The sequence below is a fragment of the Branchiostoma lanceolatum genome, chromosome 14, assembly GCF_035083965.1.
Source record: "Branchiostoma lanceolatum isolate klBraLanc5 chromosome 14, klBraLanc5.hap2, whole genome shotgun sequence".
Taxonomy (NCBI): domain Eukaryota; kingdom Metazoa; phylum Chordata; class Leptocardii; order Amphioxiformes; family Branchiostomatidae; genus Branchiostoma; species Branchiostoma lanceolatum.
The window spans coordinates 6,736,361-6,756,153 of NC_089735.1; the positions used below are offsets into that span (position 1 = coordinate 6,736,361).

General features: G+C 43.5%; 1 protein-coding gene across 1 annotated transcript; it reads right to left on the reverse strand.

The window, feature by feature from the left end:
• Window positions 1-10,989: 10,989 nt before the first annotated feature.
• Window positions 10,990-17,612, reverse strand: LOC136448682 (transcription factor atoh8-like). The gene is made up of 2 exons (XM_066448322.1): window positions 16,261-17,612; window positions 10,990-11,822 (listed from the first exon to the last, which is right to left on the reverse strand). Exons 1-2 carry the CDS (start codon window positions 16,936-16,938, stop codon window positions 11,817-11,819), a joined length of 684 nt encoding a protein of 227 aa, XP_066304419.1. The 5' UTR covers window positions 16,939-17,612; the 3' UTR covers window positions 10,990-11,816.
• Window positions 17,613-19,793: the final 2,181 nt, after the last annotated feature.

Consider the following 19,793-nt stretch of genomic DNA (forward strand, 5'->3'; position numbering starts at 1 on the left):
TTTTTGGCGTTAGGTCAGTAGAAAGACATCGCCTATGCAAGTCTAATGAGTGGAAACAAAATACGCAAAAAGCGTTTTCGCGACAAGGTGATACTTTAATTTCTGGTTAAGACATACGCACAGCAATAGAATTTAATGGATGACATAAGGACGTGCATTGATTCCTCCCTAATTTCGAAAAACAAAAGTTCAGGAAACGTTGTTCCCCACCAGAGATAGTCAACCACGGAAAGGGCAATGTCTTGTTAGAAGCAAGGAGGTTATAGGCTATATAACCTCCTTGTTAGAAGGAATGGCATTCAAGGAATATTACTAGTTTGTATAAATCTGATTCTGATTTTGGCTTAGACTTTTCTGCTACATGTATTGGCAAGATAGCTTCTCAAGTTCTAAAATCGCTGACTATGAATCTATTTCCTCTTTGGCTAGTCGCATTGCGTACTGACATACATGTACGACTAGACTACGTGTATACATGTGCACGTACATGTGTTGCCGGCAGGCGTACATACGTCTGTGTTCCATTTCTACCATCGAGGTCACATAGCATAATTGTAAGTTCGTCTGGACATTTCCATAGATTCACACTCTAAATTCAATTGGCGTTTACTGCCTCCGGTTATGATTCAATCAATATGGAAAATGAAAACTACAAGTAATAATAATTATTTATGCTTCCAGCATGCTCAGACGAGCGTATCTTTGATATCATATATGTGACAACTACTATAATTATAAGTCAAATAATCAATTTGACAATAGCTTATGATCTACATGTTCAGCATTCTCAAACAGGTGCCCTATGACGACACTTCAACTTGACCTATATCTTAAATACTGCTGAATAAGGCCACAGCAAGTGAATGTTATGGATAACATCAGCGCGGGCATTGATTTTCGCCTAATTTTGAAATAAAAAACAATATATTTTTTACCCTTCGCCAATGGTCAACATACTGAAAATGGGACAGTATTTCGTAAACGCCTATCAGTTCTATCGCAAAAGATCGCAAAAACGTCATCGACACAAAAAGGCATTTGTACGGAAACCTTGTCTCTGCGTCCTTCCTCTACTCTTGATTTGCTATACAAAACCGGATCTATAATGACTTAATGTTGGCACCAGTGTTACTTAATCTTTTATTGAATACAAGAATAGAAGACTTCAATTTTTCTTCCATGCTTTGTGGTATTCAAGTTTTAAAATGTAGGCATCTTGTTTTTGTGGCCCACCTTGTTTTTTTTTTTCGCACACGCGCACTAAATTCCAGTCTGCAGAGGATGTCATCCATAAAATTTACATGCTGTGGCCTGAGTGGTTTTGTTTATATTTCTTTATCAATTGATTCATGAATAACTTAGATTTTTTTAAGTAGCTTTCTATTCAGCATTGCTTTTCAGAGAGGCCCATGAGTCATTTAACGCTAACATTATACATGTAGAACATGAAAGAAGTTATCATAAAACGTTACCTTACCTTAGCACCTTCGCTCCTCCCGTGCCTTTGAGACATATCGGACCGTCCTTTTCCACCTGTCGCGGTGTTGTGCGTCTACTCATATACACACCTTAACATAACATTGAATCTATATCACCATCTGAAATCGTTGCGCCTGCTCAATTCAGAAAGTCAACGTCTCGCGCCACTTCAGAATTCCCTTCATTCTTCATTGTCCAGAGCACGAATGCCGTCGTTGCTAATTTTGAAACATTCTGAGCCTTTTTTGAACGCGTCCGAAGTGTTGAATGTTTTTCAACGCGTCATATGAAGCCCTTTTTGCAATAATGAATTATTAGGCAAAAGTGAATCAGGACCTACCCATAAATTCCGATGCGGGCCAAATCCAAGCAGACAGCAGTTTTGATATGATTAGATCGTCCATGCACAGTAATCTTATCGGGTTTGAAAGCGGACTTCTTGGGCCCAAAACTACACATGTGCTTTTTTGTAGCATTTCGACCAAAAAATTGCAATCAGAGTCTTTTATAATTAGTGACATGCGTCTTCTGTGGTATCCGGGTCGTTGCGAGAACGTCCAGTGTCCATCAGCTCTCCTTCAGACAACACTGAATGTCCGTCTGTCTGACATTGAAGCTGTCCATCGGGCGACTTGCACAGGGCATGAGACGCACGAGCACTGTGCTAGCTTACATCGGCTTGTTGCGAAGCACTCTTGTACAGCTGGATTCCGATTGCGCGTGGAATCTCGTTTCCTTTGTGCATTCCATAAGGACTTTTCCCGTCATTTGTCGAATATTTTCCCGCTACGTCATCTTCATATATGGCTGCATCTGTGGTCCTGGTGTTCATCACAGGTTACTGCATATGTCTTGAGCTGTGGCCCTGGGTCTTCATCATGGGTCATTGCATATGGCTAAATCTGTGGTCCTGGGTCTTCATCATAGGTTAAGCTGTGGCCCTGGGTCTTCATCATGGGTCACTGCATGCGGCTGAAGCTGCGGTCCTGGGTCTTCATCATGGGTCACTGCATATGGCTGAAGCTGTGGCCCTGGGTCTTCATCATAGGTCACTGCATATGGCTTAAGCTGTGGCCCTGGGTCTTCATCATGGGTCACTGCATACGGCTGAAGCTGCGGTCCTGGGTCTTCATCATAGGTTACTGAATATGGCTTAAGCTGTGGCCCTGGGTCTTCATCATGGGTCACTGCATGCGGCTGAAGCTGCGGTCCTGGGTGTTCATCATAGGTTACGGCATATGGCTTAAGCTGTGGCCCTGGGTCTTCATCATGGGTCATTGCATATGGCTAAATCTGTGGTCCTGGGTCTTCATCATAGGTTAAGCTGTGGCCCTGGGTCTTCATCATGGGTCACTGCATGCGGCTGAAGCTGCGGTCCTGGGTCTTCATCATGGGTCACTGCATATGGCTGAAGCTGTGGCCCTGGGTCTTCATCATAGGTCACTGCATATGGCTTAAGCTGTGGCCCTGGGTCTTCATCGTGGGTCACTGCATATGGCTGAAGCTGTGGCCCTGGGTCTTCATCATAGGTCACTGCATATGGCTTAAGCTGTGGCCCTGGGTCTTCATCATGGGTCACTGCATACGGCTGAAGCTGCGGTCCTGGGTCTTCATCATAGGTTACTGAATATGGCTTAAGGTGTGGCCCTGGGTCTTCATCATGGGTCACTGCATGCGGCTGAAGCTGCGGTCCTGGGTGTTCATCATAGGTTACGGCATATGGCTTAAGCTGTGGCCCTGGGTCCTCATCATAGGTCACTGCATATGGTTGAATATTTGACTTTGAATCATCGTCATAGGCCACTGCATATGGTTTTATATTGTCAGATCCAGGGTCTTCACCATAGGCCACTGCATATGGCTGAATGCCGGTAGTGTTGTCTTCTGGGATCTTGTCTCGAGCAGGGTTGGATCGTCCGCCTGTGGCTGAATTTTCGTCCGATCCTTGTAGTTCATCCGGGGAAGCATAGGCCACAGCGTACGGCTCGATGTTAGCGGCCCCTGTTTCAATGGATGTAACTTCTGCATTTCTTCCCGTTGGTGCGCCGTGATGTGGCAAATCTGCGCCACGACGGAGTTTGAGGATGAAAATGACAGTCACTGTTACCAACATGAGGAGGAGGGGCACAACACCAGCGCTGACCATGGCAGTGACATAGGTGATGTTGACATCCTCGTTGATGAATGGATCTCCCAGAAGAGCAATGACACGGTCCATCTGTGTCGTATGCTCAGAGACTGGCATGACGTGCGGCATTTCTGTATAACCCTCAGTGAGGATGGTCTCGTTGTACGTGTGGGTGGAGAGGATTTGAAGACCTGTTGATGACATCCTCCTTGTAGTTGTCGCCAAAGATTTTTCGCTGAATGTTTTGGACTCGATCCCTTGTTGTGGCTTCTCCGTGTTGGTTTGGCAGAGATCTTTTCTCATGGCAGTTAGGTGAGTTCCAGAGAGCTTAGGAGGAGATGCACACAGCAGAGCGCCGGGTTCAGAAATGTGCGGCAGGTACGGTAGACTGCAGATGAACCATGTTAGACTTTTGTCACATCGCAGCTTGTTGTGTAGTATCTGAAGACCAAAGGGCTTGTTTCGACGCATACGCACGACATCGCTGTCGATCGTAGTGATGTGATTCATTTGCAGGTCTGCCTGCCACAAAGATCTAGGCTGCAGAAGTGCGGTAACTGGTACGGCAGTTAGGTGGTTTTGAGACAACCGCAAGTGTATCAGCAGGGGTAGGCCACGGAATGCTTGTCGGGATATGACGGAAATCGCGTTCTTCTCGAGGAGCAAAACAGTTAGTTTCTCAAGCCCGAGGAAAGTATCCGGTTCTAAGGGAAGATAAAGAAGGGTTCATGACTGATGAGAGATGTTGCTTCTTATGTAGGTGGTGTGAATCTTATACAATTAATGATACAGGGAAACTGACGTACAGTGGAAGTTTTGGATACTACTAGTATGAAGGAGAGTTGATTTGAAGCCATAAATATATGAAGCCAAAATTGGAGGCTGCATGGGGAGTGCTCAAACTTTGACTTCTTTCTTATGGTTATCCGGTTCCCTCCAGACCATACAGATACAGTAGATTCCGCTTAACTGCACACCCCATTTGCCAGCGTATATGTGCAATTATCCGGCTGGTGCAATTATGCGAAATTGCCCAGCTGGACCGGTAGTACACTGTATCATACAGGAGGTGAATAGTTTATAAACCTCGATGTGCTGCATGAACTTGTAAGTACGCATTTATATGTTAGAAAGCTTTCGTTATACAGGTACAGTGCGGTAAGACCGTAGATTCCACCTCTTGTTATCGCCACGTTTATGTATTAAAACAGTAAATTTCAAATTCTCAGGAAAGACATCTCAGGACACAGTGAGTGAAATCAGTATGTGAATATAGCGCTGCCGCGAACCCAAAACCGCCGACAACACCCAATGTCATCCTTTTAACGCGAAATCAAATCCCCGCGAATTTAAATACATTCACAGTAATAAGACAGTGTACAGGCAGAGACCAATCTTTTTGGAGTACAGCAGTCTGCCAAAACGCAATACCGCCTTTGGCAGGCGTGCGTCTCTTAATGGTGACGACACGCCCCGTGACCCGCCCAGGACCTCCAATACGATCGCTATCAATGTGATTGTCAATGGAGACCACCTTCCTTTGTAAGTGAAAACAATTTTAGACATATTGGCGGTATTGTGCCTATACGTAGGCACTTATCGGCTCATTTGTACCGCGTTTGCCGATTTTTAGCGCACCTTTTTAGCTAACTTGTCGAGGATTTTTGAAACATTTTGGTGCAGTTATCCGGAATTGGTGACAATGCGCCGTGCAGATATGCGGAGTCACTAACAATGCAGTGAATGGGAACCGGTTTGGGATTTTGGGATTCGGTGCAGTTAGATGGAATGTGCATTTATCCGAGGTGCAATTAAGTGGCTTCTACTGTACTTACCACGACGTCGACATTTCATTTTATGTTGAATACAAACAACAAATAAAAAAATGTAATATCAATAACTTTTGCCATGTCTTGATACCCCGTGTACAGAAACGAGCACTCAAAATCCTTTGCTATGATTTGTACTTTAAAATTCCCTTCTTGCTATAACATTACCCGTTAGCTATTAAGGAATCTTTGAAAAATCATTGTGGCCTAACCATGATTTGGCGAAGTTTACTCTAATAGTATTTGGCTAAAAGGCATTGATTTCATAATTACTGAGATGTACTAGGCATTTATAGTAGGTTATAAACACTGCAAAATGGAACGTCTTTCTGATCTTACCTAGGCTGGAGATGCGGTTGTCAACAAGGTAGAGGTTAATTAACAATGGTAGGCCTCGGAAAGTACCTGGCTGTATTGCGGAAACGTTCGACTTTCGGATACTCAAATGCTCAAGACGCACGATTCGAAGGTTCTGAAAAGATTGTTCACGGAGCGTCGATGAAGAGAGATGCTCGATTATGACTGATTTAGTGTCTCTTGTAAAGTCGGTTGGTATAGAGTCAAGACATATAGGAAATACATAGGTTCCTCCATGTCCAACCCAGCTACACGGAGAACTCTCGCCATTTGGATCGGGGCAGCGACAAGAAGACACCACTTTACTGAAACAGTTGTCTGGGCATTGGGCAGCTCCGAGTACGAAAAGTAGCCGACAGGAGACAAGAAGGAACAAAAACCGCGCCTTCCTTCGCTCCATCTCGATTTACACTATGCTTCTGTGAATTTCATCTTGCGTCTACATGTCATGATGAGATGCATGAAATTTGACTCCCTGTTTCATTTCCCATCGGGGATACATTGATGCATGTGATGTGATAAATAAGTCTGTTGACCTGTTCTATATAAATATATCTACTAATATCAACAAGACATGTGTTTTCGAACTTTGACACACTGTCTGATTTGTATGGTAATTTGCACTGGAATTGACGTATCTTGCGTGGGAGTGCACGTGCCTCCTCGTTACGTCTGTGAAACGGAGGTATTGTTATTTTCGGTGCCGTGACGTCTGTCTCTTTTTCTCTCTCTCTCTCTCTGTGTTTGTGGACAGCATAACTTGAGAAGCTGTAGATGGATCCTTATGATATTTTTATAGGTGTGTAGTGGTCGTCAAAACGAAGGTTAGGTTCAATAATTGGCCCACCAGCGGCTTTCTACGGTACTGCAGCCAAACCGGTTTTGATATTTCGAGTTCTGGACATGCTGTGGTCGTAGTTTTTGAGTGGCAGATAGCTCTTGTTGTTTGTGTTGGGAATGGATTTTAGATTTCATACAATTTGCCCTGTCTTAATACTATCAACCGGCCATTTTTCGCAATAGTAGTAGGAACGTAGATGTTTCTGGAGCAGTGCCTTCCTTTGAACCATCTTGTGGTAATCCAAACAGTGAACCTTATACTTGTGTTGCAATGGTGAATCTAACGAAGGACAATCTTCTGGTGAAAAAAATTTGGGAAATTTTGGGACTAGATACATGTACTTATTCTCCAAGCAGAGGCTTCGACCTAGAGGGGTAGTTTTGTCCGGGATTTTTTACGTAAAAAATCCCGGACAAAACTACCCCTCTCGATCGAAACCTCTGCTTGGAGAATAACATGTACTAGACTAAATACTAGGCCATCCATACGCTTGCTCTTTGCATACTTTTTCATCATCTGTGTTTTGTTTTATCCTAGAATTTTCAGCGAGGCTTTGGCAGCTTCGGCAAAAATATACAAAATTTTCCGTCACAACACAGTTGAATTTCGTATGATACATCCATGACATGGAACTGCAGAGGCAGTATTGTCAAATTCTTCCAAGGTGACTAACTGAAGAACGGAACAACGGATTTCCATCATATTTAGTGTGTAGGTAGCTTAGACAGAGATGTACATAATGAAGTGCAAAGTATGCAAATTGGAGCCTTATTTATATGATTCAATGAGGAAAATCTACGTTTGCAGTGTTTTCCATTATAGGACTTAAATACATGTAAGATGTGTAGTTTATTGAGGTTGGAACATTAAAAGATATCAATTATAATTAATGCAAAAGTGCCATAATTCTTCCAAGTGGTAAACAATTGGACTGTTAACATTGTGACCTGTGTAAGCCAGTTAAAGGTGTATATGGCCAGGCATAGATTATGTGGAAGTCATTTGCATAATCAAGATATTTCATGGAGATATGAGGTCTCGGAACTCTTGTTGTGTCCTGTTCATAGCTGTCGAAAAAATAGCATGCAGCTGACTTTCATGCTAGAGGTTAGAATACATTAGTCATTATCGTCATTCATCCACGATTAGATGCTGCTTTAGATATTACTTGGTCTCACGTTAACAACTATGGTCACGTCTATGACATGGACATATCGATTTAACAAGCAGGGGGTCTACATTCGTCGCACAATATTCTTGCACGATTTTCAGCGAGGCTGCGACAGGATCGAGCGTCGACAATGATTTACGACATTTTTTCCGTCAGAGAAAAAGACAGCTGAGTTTTGTAGGACGCATCCACAACTGTCCCAATCTACTATCGTCAACCTGTCATACGACGAGTGCGACATGCGCAGTAGTCGTATCCGAAGGGCTGTGCCACCAGTTGGGACACGAGTGCGCTGTTGACGGTCGGGGACCAGTGAGCAATGTTGCTTGATGTCAATGCATATTATTCACATACATGTTGACAGTACAGACTCAGCTATGCCGCATAAGACGTAATCAAGATAATGCAGCATGGGTGTAACCTCGTAAACCTGACACATTGACATCGAATGATTTGGATCCGTCAATGAATTGCCCCAAATCCCACCAATGCATCATATTACACATAAATGTGTCTTACATCAGATATATCTAATGTTGTTTGATAATGCAGTATGAGTGTAACCTTGTACTTGGTTAACAAAGTAAAGGTCGAAGGCTGTCATCTTTTCACACTGTCGATGGGACGGACTTCGATCTTTATCTTGCTAGCTATCCATACTGGTGAATGACCTTCGGTTACACCCATGCTGCATTATCATGGTTTCTTCTCTAGTACAATCGAGTCTGTTAACACATCGATCTGTGAATAATATGCATCGACATCACGCTGATGAAAGATCTATTTTCGTCCTTGTGCAACAATTGACAGAGTTGTTAAGGGAATATAAAGCGAATGGTGTCCACAAACGCCGTTAACCTACTCGTTACGTAAATGATATGATACATATACATGAATGTAGGTGGCGCTTCAAAGAGAGGACATGGTGTGACATGGGCTCCTCGCGCGGCGCCTAAAAATCAATCCTTTTTATCCCAAACAGTGTCTTAAAGGTAGTTCTAGATGTATATGAAATATCTGGGCTTATTTTGGGAAGTTTTCACTGGCTTTTAGCCTGTTTTTTTTTATGTTTCCACATTCTGCATGTCGGGACTACACACCCTATGAGAGCCTAATCTGCAGCACTACTCCCGGCCGCGTCCTGAAAAGTAGCTCAAACGAACGTCAAATTGCTAAATTTCCGTGTTTTCAGGAATTGCGATCTCGTGAAAGGCTCGCAAGGGGGTTTGGATTTTATAAGCTTATTTGACTTCATTTTCGAAAATTAGACTATTTAGGATTAAAAACGACAGCATCTAAGACAATTTACATACAAACCCATATGGGGTATTAGACCCTAAAGGGCAAGTTCCCTTCACAAGTCACCAATAGAAGTGGTCAAGTGTACATGTCCTTTAAATGGTCGCGTTCTGAAGGACTTTCGCATCCAAATTTCATTTACATCTGTGAAAAACAAGAAGACTTTGAACAAAAGCAACCTTTTTTCTGTAAATAATTTCCCTTTTTTCTTTTTGAAAACTGTATGTTGTACGCGCGGATCCGTCAATCAATCAAGTCAGTGCGAAAATATGCTATGTTTTGCAACTGCAGTCAACATGAAAAGTTGAAACGCATCATTTCAGAGAATTTGTACAGACAAAATTGTATGTACACCATAAACAAATTTTATGAACACGACTTTGCTTGGTACAACTAGGTATAAAACGTATTGGTGGATAAAAGGGGAGACGAGTGTCGGATTAGCACTAGCGGGCAACCCAACGACCAGGGAGATTCGATCCCTGGCCGCGTGGAAGGGTATGAGTTTATATGCTTTAGTCTCATATAAAGATCCCACTAGGCCGTGGCTCGCCGGGTGTACTTTGGCACGCAATCAGCTTATGTAGCGCAACCTACAGTGACGTCAGACTACGTCATCAATCGATCTGTGAACCCAAGTAACCGTTTGTTTATCAAAGCATCATATCAGCACTACGAATACTGGAATGACTATTGTAATAGTATGTCCCGGTGAAAAAGGTTCTGCGTTGGTAGTCATCATGCAGAATAAACAAAACAGTTATGGACATTAACAACATAGTCCATACGACGAATGGTTGCCTTTACCCGGAACTGCAGTACCGTGGATAGTCGCTATCTTAGGCGCAGAAGGAAAACGAGCACCATACGTTTGCTTATCAGCGCTAAACGTCGCAGTGAAAATCTGTGGTACTACAGCTAGGAAATGGCAAGATATAGTTGTTATCTACGCGTGCCTTTAAATTGTTCAGTACTGCATGTAGATGACATTAAACATGTTAAAGTCGTTTCAGTCAGATTTAGTCATACATGTAGTATAAAGCATTGACAAACCTCTCAAATTGCCAACGTGATCACGTTTTGATACAGATTTACTCTTAGTATTGCCGTTAAAACCATACACATGCCCTTCTCGCATATTCTTCGATTAAGAGGTACTAAACCATCTCTTTTAACCATTACGAGTTTTGGAGAGTCAAATACGACAAATTGATGGGGATAAAAACAAGGCGAGTGTCGGGTTAGCTAAATCCAGTGGGAAACCCACCTAGGTTTCGAACCCGGGGCGAAGGGTGTAAGTTGCATGCTTTAGGCTCACACAACAACCCCACTGAGCCACGGCTCGCCAGGTGAACAAAGGCACGCAACAAGTTTATAGAGCTGGTCTGTCAGGTGACGTCAGGCTACGTATCAGTTACGTCCTACAAAAGAAATAGGGCATATGGGTCACGTGATCAACAGGTCGGCACCTCAACTCTTTCTACGACAATACTCGAGTTACGTGAAGACAAATGAAAAGCAGTTTGTACCATCGTCTGTGGTGGTATCTTTTAATATTTTTGGGTCGTCGGCACAAGTTTCCAATGGAAGAAGACAAGGATAGTACAGGCATAAGAAAATATGGGCTACTAATTGAAATCTACACTTTTTAAAAGGTCATTGTATTGAATACGATCCTCCCTTGCTTTCGGCCAGCTATAATGTGAGCTCCAGAAATAGTTTTTTGGTTGAAGTGTGTAATGGTAGAGGTAATCTTGTTTCTGGGAGCGGCAGATGTTCGTGATGGTGTAATCTTCAGATCTTCAGAAGTGATGTGTAAGTGTAAGCTTCAGAAAACATGTCAAACAGACCATACATGTATTAAATAAAACACGGCCACACCGAGTATGAACAATAATTTATTTACCACTGTCTGTGGTATAATAGAATACTTAAATATTGAATCCTATACTTAAGTTGTCTCCATCGCCAGGTTGAAACTCTTGACGTGAGGCTAATTCAGTACGACTTTCTACTATAAACGTACTTGACTAATCAAAGGACGGTTTGACAGGTGCATAATTGTAGCTGACTGTTCAGTAACGCCATCTAGCGGATACAGAATATGTGTGCAAATGCATTTCTTTAGTGCAGCTGCAGACGGCTACATCAATCATAATAGAGCTTCCCAGACGACCGTAATGTCAAGTTATCTCTTGGTAAAACACGCACGTCTTTTACATGGCCATCCGACAACGTCACCTCGCGGTTGTAGAATGTTCATGCCGCTGTCTTTCTGCATGGGTCCAATAATCGTTTTGTCCATCATAGATGAGCTATGATTCCCAACTGACCGCAATGTCAAGTTCTACACGTTCAGCTGTCCATCTAACGACGTCACCTGGAAGTCACTGAGGTTTCCTCCTTTAACATCAGTATTAATTTCTTTCCTTGTTTGTAACATCGGGCTCATCAGACATGTTGTGTGATACGTCTGTCTGTCTCTACTATTCCGTTTCATAGCATCACTTCGGATGGCAGATGGGTACCTGCAGCTGACCGCACAATGACGCCACCTTGCGATTTTACATATTACCGCATGTGGATTGCAGGCGCATGTCAAACGCTGTAATGATGACTTCGACCTGTCGTTCTCATTCAGTTCATGGAAGCACACCCTTCCTTTTACAGCCGGCACGCCTCTCTTGTTTCCTTCCTCCAACAGTCCATGATCTATTCCTGAGTAAAACAAAAGAGGACATGAAATATCATTGTTGATTGATTGCTTGACAGACAGTTTACGAAGGAAAATTAAGTGATTAGCGAGGGACAAACCAACGATTTGCTTTCGAGTAATTTTGATAACAAATGAGTTGATTAGAGTCCCGTTGTTGCCAGTGCCTACCCTACGTGTGCCCCAGGAAATCCTGGTAAGCCCAGCTGGTTCAACAGTCTCCCATCCCCACAACAGCTGCCGCTCTCCGAGTCAATGACTCGGGCTGGGAGTAAACATGTTTGTTTCGGTGGCAGAGCAGCAGAAACTTGTACCCTTGCCGTGGCTGGAATCTTTTAAGGCAATGATATACTAGTCTAGAAGTGTGTCGTTCTAGGTCATAAACAAGTCGGGCAAAGTAGACTGCTAACTAAGGGAGTATGATACACGTAAACAGCAGAAATCTGTGCGTTTTAGAAATTAGAATCTAAAAAAGTTTTAGAAATAGGCAAAATAAAGTAACTAAAGGAGGTAGACAAACGTAAACAAAACTGATTTGTATACAAGACAAGAATCACTGCATACAGAAATATACCAAACTAGAAGTATACTATTCTTAGCCATTTACAAGCTATAAGCATTCACAAAGCAAAGCTAAGGGATGTTCAACAGCAAAAAAGACTGACCAAAGGAGGAAAATACACATGTACAGTACATGTAAACGACATTCAATGATTCATGCAACGTTACAGTCCTGCATGTAACTTCCATGTAAATGTATAGAATTCACAGATGAACACTGTGAGACATTTCGGCAACTCCCCAACTCCTACCCCGCACCGTTTGCAGTCAGTAAGCCGTGAAACATGTGGCAGTTTTCGAGCCGCCGGTGTATGAATGACGCATGTCACGTCCTACGTGAATAAACAACTCCGGGAACAGGTGGTCCTGGGATAATGGCGGGCGGATTAAGCCGGGGGAGGGTCTCAGAGATTCATCTCCAAACGAAAGTACCCTCATTTAGTAGGGAGAGATTTTCTTTCGTTCATTTTTTCACGAAACTTACATAGATAGAATTGAAGGAAAGAGTGATACTGAAACGTAAACATACCTATCTACACTGTATCTATTCTGTGTTTCATACTTTTGACTTCGTTTGTATGTGTTTCCTAATTTAAGGATTTTGACTGTGAAAACATGAACATTCACTTTGAATTTCATCACATCAAGACGTTTTGCACTCGATCGTTCGTATGGTACCATTACCCTAACATACCAAAGCGCTTGAAAATATTTAGCTACTTTGTCTTTGCACTACTAGTAACGTTGCATAGCTGAGTAACAACGCAATCATTAAGTGACTGGGCATTCCAAGATGGGGACTTTTATTTCCTTCAGCTGTTATATTTTCTCTAATTCGAATTCTAATCCTGTATATTTTCTCCGTATCCCCTCTTTCATGATCGTTCATTTCCTCAGTTTTGTTACCCTGGTATCCAAACCTATTATAGCTCCCGAGTTTCCTCTCCGCAAATTATACGATCGAGGCTACCATATCAACACACCAGGCAGAAGCCCAGGGAAACATCTGTGCACTCAGTCGGTGACAGGAAACATCCTGACTTGCAAAACGAAGTCGGGGATCGGGGAATTTTTGACGAGCCTGAGGCGAACCTTTGACTTCCCCCGTGACCCAACGGTTGGGTAGTCTAGAGGCCTGGTACCGCACTTGTTATCATAGAGGCGGCTTGGTTTATGGACCTATGCCATCGTGGAGAGTTGTTAGAGACACTAAGAAAATTATCATCATTACATCGTCATTGTCAAAATTGAACCATGTTTATCTTCAGACTTATCCTGATTTTTTTTCTGTCACATCGGCCACATGGCAAGGTAAGTCTATGGTGTCTAATGTGGAAATGCTGCCCCTAATTTCTTTCTACCTTGCCTTCATGTCCAAACGAATACAAGATAGCTATGAAAGATGAAAGTTTGCAGTGGTGCTGAAGACTCAATACAGCACTCCCACCAGGACCCGCGCACTCCACGGCTGTTACTCCTTCTTACAAGTTCCTACAAGTCTGTACTAATTTACTGTACTACTCAGGAGGAAGCTGTGCCCACCCAGTCTTATTGAAACTGCACACTGGAGGTTATCTCACCACCACCTCCGGCAACATGTCAACACCAAGTGTGTGGCACTTCCTCACTGATACATACTAGTACCTACCAGCCCCTATAGCGACTGGTTGGGAAGGGGTGGGGGTATTTAGTTGGGCGGTGCATGCAATTTTACCTCATTCATGAGTTCATTGCAGATTATGGCATTTCCCTCCTTTAAAATTTTCTAACAATGGTTCCACTTTCCCTTTGACTCATTAAATGCACACGTGCAGAAAAGTAGTGTGATGCATACTTTAGTATTCCGTCTTGAACTCTATAAGCTCCTTAATTAAATACAAGACAGAGCTATAATGTCAATATATTGCTTCGACCGTATCAAGAAACCATACGGTGCGATGTCCCTACCTTGCTGTCTTCTTGAGCAGTTTCTTGAATAAATACTACTGATATTGAGTAACGAACGTCCAACCACATGTCCCCTCATGGTTAACCCTGACATGTGCCCCCAGAGACCTTACCCAAGGCCACCGACCCCACAGAACGCCGCCCTGGTTTCACCCATCGCAACAGATGAGCCTTTCAAGCAGTCGACAGAGATTAGGAGGTCATGAGGAGAAATTCTTCAGCACGGTACAGTAAATACCGAGTCGGCGGGGCAGGCGCCAGTGTTGTGGGGTGTTGATGCGCTAGTGCGATGACAGATGATCCACACTTTAATATACATGGCAGAAAAGTAACTCTTATTGGTAAAGGGCAATGCTCTTCATTGTGAATTTCCTGTAACAAAACGTACTTCAAAATGTAGTACTTACTCTCCAAAAATGGATGAGGTCATGGATACAAAATTCAACCTTTCGTCATCACTACTCTAAAGACAATGCCGACTTAGAGTGAGTGAGAATGAGTGAATGAGTGTGAGTGAGTGAGTGAGTGAGTGAGAGTGAGCGAATGAGTGAGGTGAGTGTGAATGAGTGAGGTGAGTGAGTGACTGAGAGTGAGTTTAAATCGAGCGATTTAATATGTACTTAATGTTATCTATTTGTCGTAGGAAAATATGATATTGAAGTGTGATGAACTCTATGTGAGGTTATATGAGGACAGACCCCATGTGATGTCCACGTGTGACCGACGGCCCAACAGCCACAGACATGACAGACGAGAAATAGATGCTTCACACGCTGATGCCACAACAAGTACGTCCAAACTGTCCACATGCTTTGAGTGCATCTGAAGGGACACACATTGTCGGTGTAAAGCCACGGGGGTAAGGGGTGGCTGCAGGCGAGAGCAATTTTTGCTTCATAATTGTCTAAATTTTGTCTCATCGCACACTTGGAACAAGGCATACCTATGTGTGTATTCATCTGAAGAAATTTAGAAATTACAAATTTTATAGAGAACTGTACGAAAGCAAATGGAAAAAAAGTAACGTTACTTGTCAGATGCTACAAAAAAGCTGGAGGACATTTTGAGAATCACTTGAAAGTTATTGACCTATAAAGGTATTTCGGTGTATTTGGATGCCCATAGACTATTTCCAGACACATGTTCGCCTGGTGCTGCGATATTTGTGTTTATTAATTGTCCCCTTGTGAGTTATCGGTGATTGTTTCCAGGCCTAGGGCCTACTACAGGCCAATTCTCCGTCAATTGGGCCATCATGCCGCGATGGAAATTCTACAAGTACAACAGGCGCTACAAGCCCCCTGCGTTATACTCTGAGAACGATAGATATTATGGAGATATTATAGAGATCAGGGGTCTGGCATCCAGGCTAGTGACTACAGGAATGTGGGTCTTGATGTTCAACTCTCATGACTGTATGTGCTTGAATACTTGGAAAACGATCACAGTACGAAAGTGCTTCTACGGCAAATTATGCACAATAAATACAATAGTCAATAGCCTGAGTGACATCCTGGTTTAGTTACAGGCTATCCCGTCACCAACAAAAGTTGGTTGGTAAAGGGACAGCCTGTACCTAACTTAATTGGATGACGCTCAGGCTAATGCACAGTTCCTCAATCAACAAGTGACTGCGTGTTTTAATAAATCTGGAAGAATAATGAAAATAATGAAATGAGAGATATACAATAATAGACTTTCCCGGTGGGGGAGCATGGCGGTGCTCTACTCCCCTGAGTGGTCTGTGTGTATAGACGTGGTGTTTGTGCGTCTGGGCGTGAATTTTTGGTGAAGAAAGAGTTTTTTTTCGTTACAACCGTCAACGTATTCCGCCAAGTATTGAAAGCTAGAGAGTGAAAAAAAACTGGTTTAGAATCAATATTTTTAAAGATTTTCCCCCCAGTTTTCCCCCTTTAAGTCGTCATAAAACCTTACTTTTCTCCTAGATCTTGAGCGCCCTTCCATCTGTAGTGTCCTGGTGCACTGGTCCACACACTGGGCGAACTCCAGGCTGGCCCTGTGTCTGCTGTAGTCCTGGCCGTTCAGACAGGCCAAGGCTGTGATATAACTACAGGCCACACGTAAGATCGCTAGCTTGGAGAGTTTCTGGTTGTAGGAGTAGGAAGGGACCGCTCGCCGTAGACTTTCGAACGCCGCACTGATGGTATGCACCCGGCTACGTTCTCTGGCGTTTGCTACGATTCTCTTGTCCCTGGTGAGAGTTTTGTAAGGCCTGCCTCTCTGTCTGGACGAGGGGGAAGTCGGCATAGACCAGGGCACGGGAGAGGGAGGATACGCGTCCGCCGAAGAGAAGGAGAACCTCTCGGTAGGCCCCTCCAGTCGAGACACCAGCGCGAAGTGTTGATCTGTTCTGTCAGCTGTTGCGTGCTCGCCTTGAAGCGTGGCGCTGTCGACAGGCGCGACTTGCAGACGGGCATCTTCCTCCGAGTCGGATTCCTTCGGTCGCTTGGTCAGCTTCCGGGGTTCCCGAGCCTTTCTCTTGTTTCTCCGAGGTGGTCTGGCTTCTCTTTCGGGCTCAGGCGCCTCCCCGACCCGGGATACGTTCCCGTCGGGTTCGGCAGGCAGCTCGCAGGTGTAGCTCGGGCTTGCCATCCCGCCCGCTATGTGCGAATGAGGGCTGGTCGTCAGCGAGCCTTCGCTGGCGAGGACCTCCCAACTCCAGATGTGAATGTTCAAGAATTTATATTTAAATTACTAATCGTACCCAGATGGCTATCTACAAAAGCTGCCGCCGGCTGGCACAGAACCGACAGCTTGGGTCAGTTGCCATGTCAGAAATTCCAACTTCCATCTCACAACAGTGGCAGACCTGGTGGACTGGGATGATTGGAGTACCTGAACAGCACCGGGACCAGGTGGGAGGGATAAGGTTACAGCCACCGCCGTCCCTTGTGTTCCCGTTCTGCCTTCTGACAGAAAATCCCGGCACTTACTCGCTGTGCAGTCATCCATTTATGATAAAAAGCCAACCTGCCAGTTTACCAAGGGAGACTATTAGCAACCAGGGCACCACCTGTGCACAGAGTTAACAATGGGGATGTGTTCCGCGGGACTGCCGCAAAACAGTAGGGGTGGGACGATCGCGACAGGTGCATCTCCTCGTAAAACCGGGCACGCCCAAATGGCTCCTTCACTCAACGGAAAAGTTTTGCTTCAACTGAAGATGTTTGATGAAAATCTGAGGGGTTCCTGGGGATTTCTGTCGGGAAGGGAAAGTGTGCGTGTTCGGAGAAAGTCCCTGGCCTCCCCGCCAGATGTGCTCCGGCCCGGCCCGCCGCAGCAGTGTTTATTGTAACCCGAGTCAGACCGCTATTTAGCCTCGCACACTCTGGGCCGAATTCCAGATGCAGAACCCCCCAGACAAGTATGAGGGACTGTGCACGGGGGTTAGTAGTCAACAGGAAGCCAGCACAGGTTGATAGAGGGGTTATCGAATCATACATGATGATGATACGTTCAATGATAAGGGAATAGCGAAGGTCTCGAAAATTGTATGTTAACTGCAGGGGAAATGAAGATGTACTAAATAAACGGAAAATAAGATACGGTGTTCAACCAAAATTGAAGAACAAAGAAATATGCAAGTCACAAGAATGCCACATCCACGGACAATTGTATTGACTGCCAAACAGTGTACTACAAGAAGTATTTATGTGTTTAAGTTCGAGGCACGCCCACCTATATCGGCCTACACAAATAAAAAAAATGACCTCTCTAATAATCACTAAAATGGTCGTAAGTGTCGAGATTTGATTTAATCAATGTTATCTAGAACAACTGCGCATCAAGATATTGGTTTTAATCGAAAATAATATTATTTTCAGAACACAAATGTACCTTTTACAACAGCATTGTTGTGACACAATGTCAATGAGCCAAATTTAAATGTGCACATTTAAAAACAGATACGACAAAAAGTAATGTTTCCTGACTGATCTATTCAACCTTGCGTTTTGAATTGAACCCATTAACATTTTTATGGGACCATATCTCATTGCTCAATTTCGTGAATAACATATTGTCTAGCTGTTTGTTAGCGTAATTGTTCAGCTATTATGCAATTAAGAACGGAGAATTTCTGAAAAAATTCAGTGGTTTCGCTTTACTGTCTTCTCGTTGTTATTTTTGTGACTAGTGGGTTTTACGTTCGACGAAAGTTCCTCCCAATCCTGTGCCACATGGCACCCCTCCCTACACAGCTGTGTCAACAGTTTGTTCAACGTTCAAACAGGAAAGTGCTTCCACCACCAAGACGGGTTATTCTCGCACAAATAAGGTACGGAGCCGGGCACACAAAGGTGCAAGGCGCACTTGAGGTGTTAAGAGACAGCTGTGCATCATGTTTTTCTGGGCAAAAATCAGTTTTCTGGTCTGCGATTTTACTTACTGTCAAAGGTGAAACAACAGTAACATCAGAACGAAGGGGAAAACCGTGCAGAGGTGCTGTAAATAGCGGTATGTCTGAAACAATGAAAATGAAACAAAGTCGATTTCAAATTCTGTGTAGTTGATTAAATTTGTAACATTTGTTTGATATCATGTCCGTGTGTATGCACCGATAAGGAAAGAAATACACTTTCATGTAGTTATTACCTGTGTCGGTTTTCAGGACGTCAAAACTTTGAATTCACTCACTTTGTAAACGGTTGAAGCAACCCGTGTCTTCCTAAACCAGAGTAGACGACGATACCATATATTCCATGTTATTTGCCGTACATTGTACCTGATGCAATTGTTGTACAATAAACTTGACTTGACTTGACTATGTAATGGCCATTGTGATTCAGGAGCAGCAAAATGATGAAGGAAAAACGTCTCGGAGCTATTAAGCGAAAAAAAAAATCAAAGAAAAGCTTGTCGCAAAATCAGGTTTCTTCAGTTATTTGAATTTCAACTGCTAGTATCATCGTCTTGAAAGTGACGGATAGTGTGAGGATCCGCGATTCCTACGGTCCAAGTATGCTTTATTCAACAGCGACATCAAGCGGCGAAGGAAAAAACTGCAGCAAGCGTAGTACAGCGCATAACGAATGACTACAATGAAAGGCCACTTGTTACATCTGTCAGGCATCACAGATACAAGAGAAGTAGAAAAGGAACGAGAACCAAACATCCTGACATTGCTGAAGCTAACCACACAAGATGCCGCACCAAATCAAGCTGCTAGGGGCCACAATCAAATTAAACTTTTCAGTTTTTTTCTTTTTGGCAAGTCTTTTTGGCAAGTCCTTCCAATAAGGTTAAAACCTCCATGGTCCTTCCCACACAACAAAAATAAAAATTCACCAACAATTTCTTGATTTACTCACTCGGTCACACACTCACTCACTCACTCACTCACCCAAAATAAAAATTCACCAACAACTTCTTGATTTACTCACTCACTCACTCACTCACTCACTCACTCACTCACTCACTCACTCACTCACTCACTCACACAAAATAAA

What these genes read in the sequence shown, in the direction of transcription:
- LOC136448682 (XM_066448322.1), bottom strand. Translation starts at nt 16,938, where the DNA reads ATGGCAAGCCCGAGCTACACCTGCGAGCTGCCTGCCGAACCCGACGGG.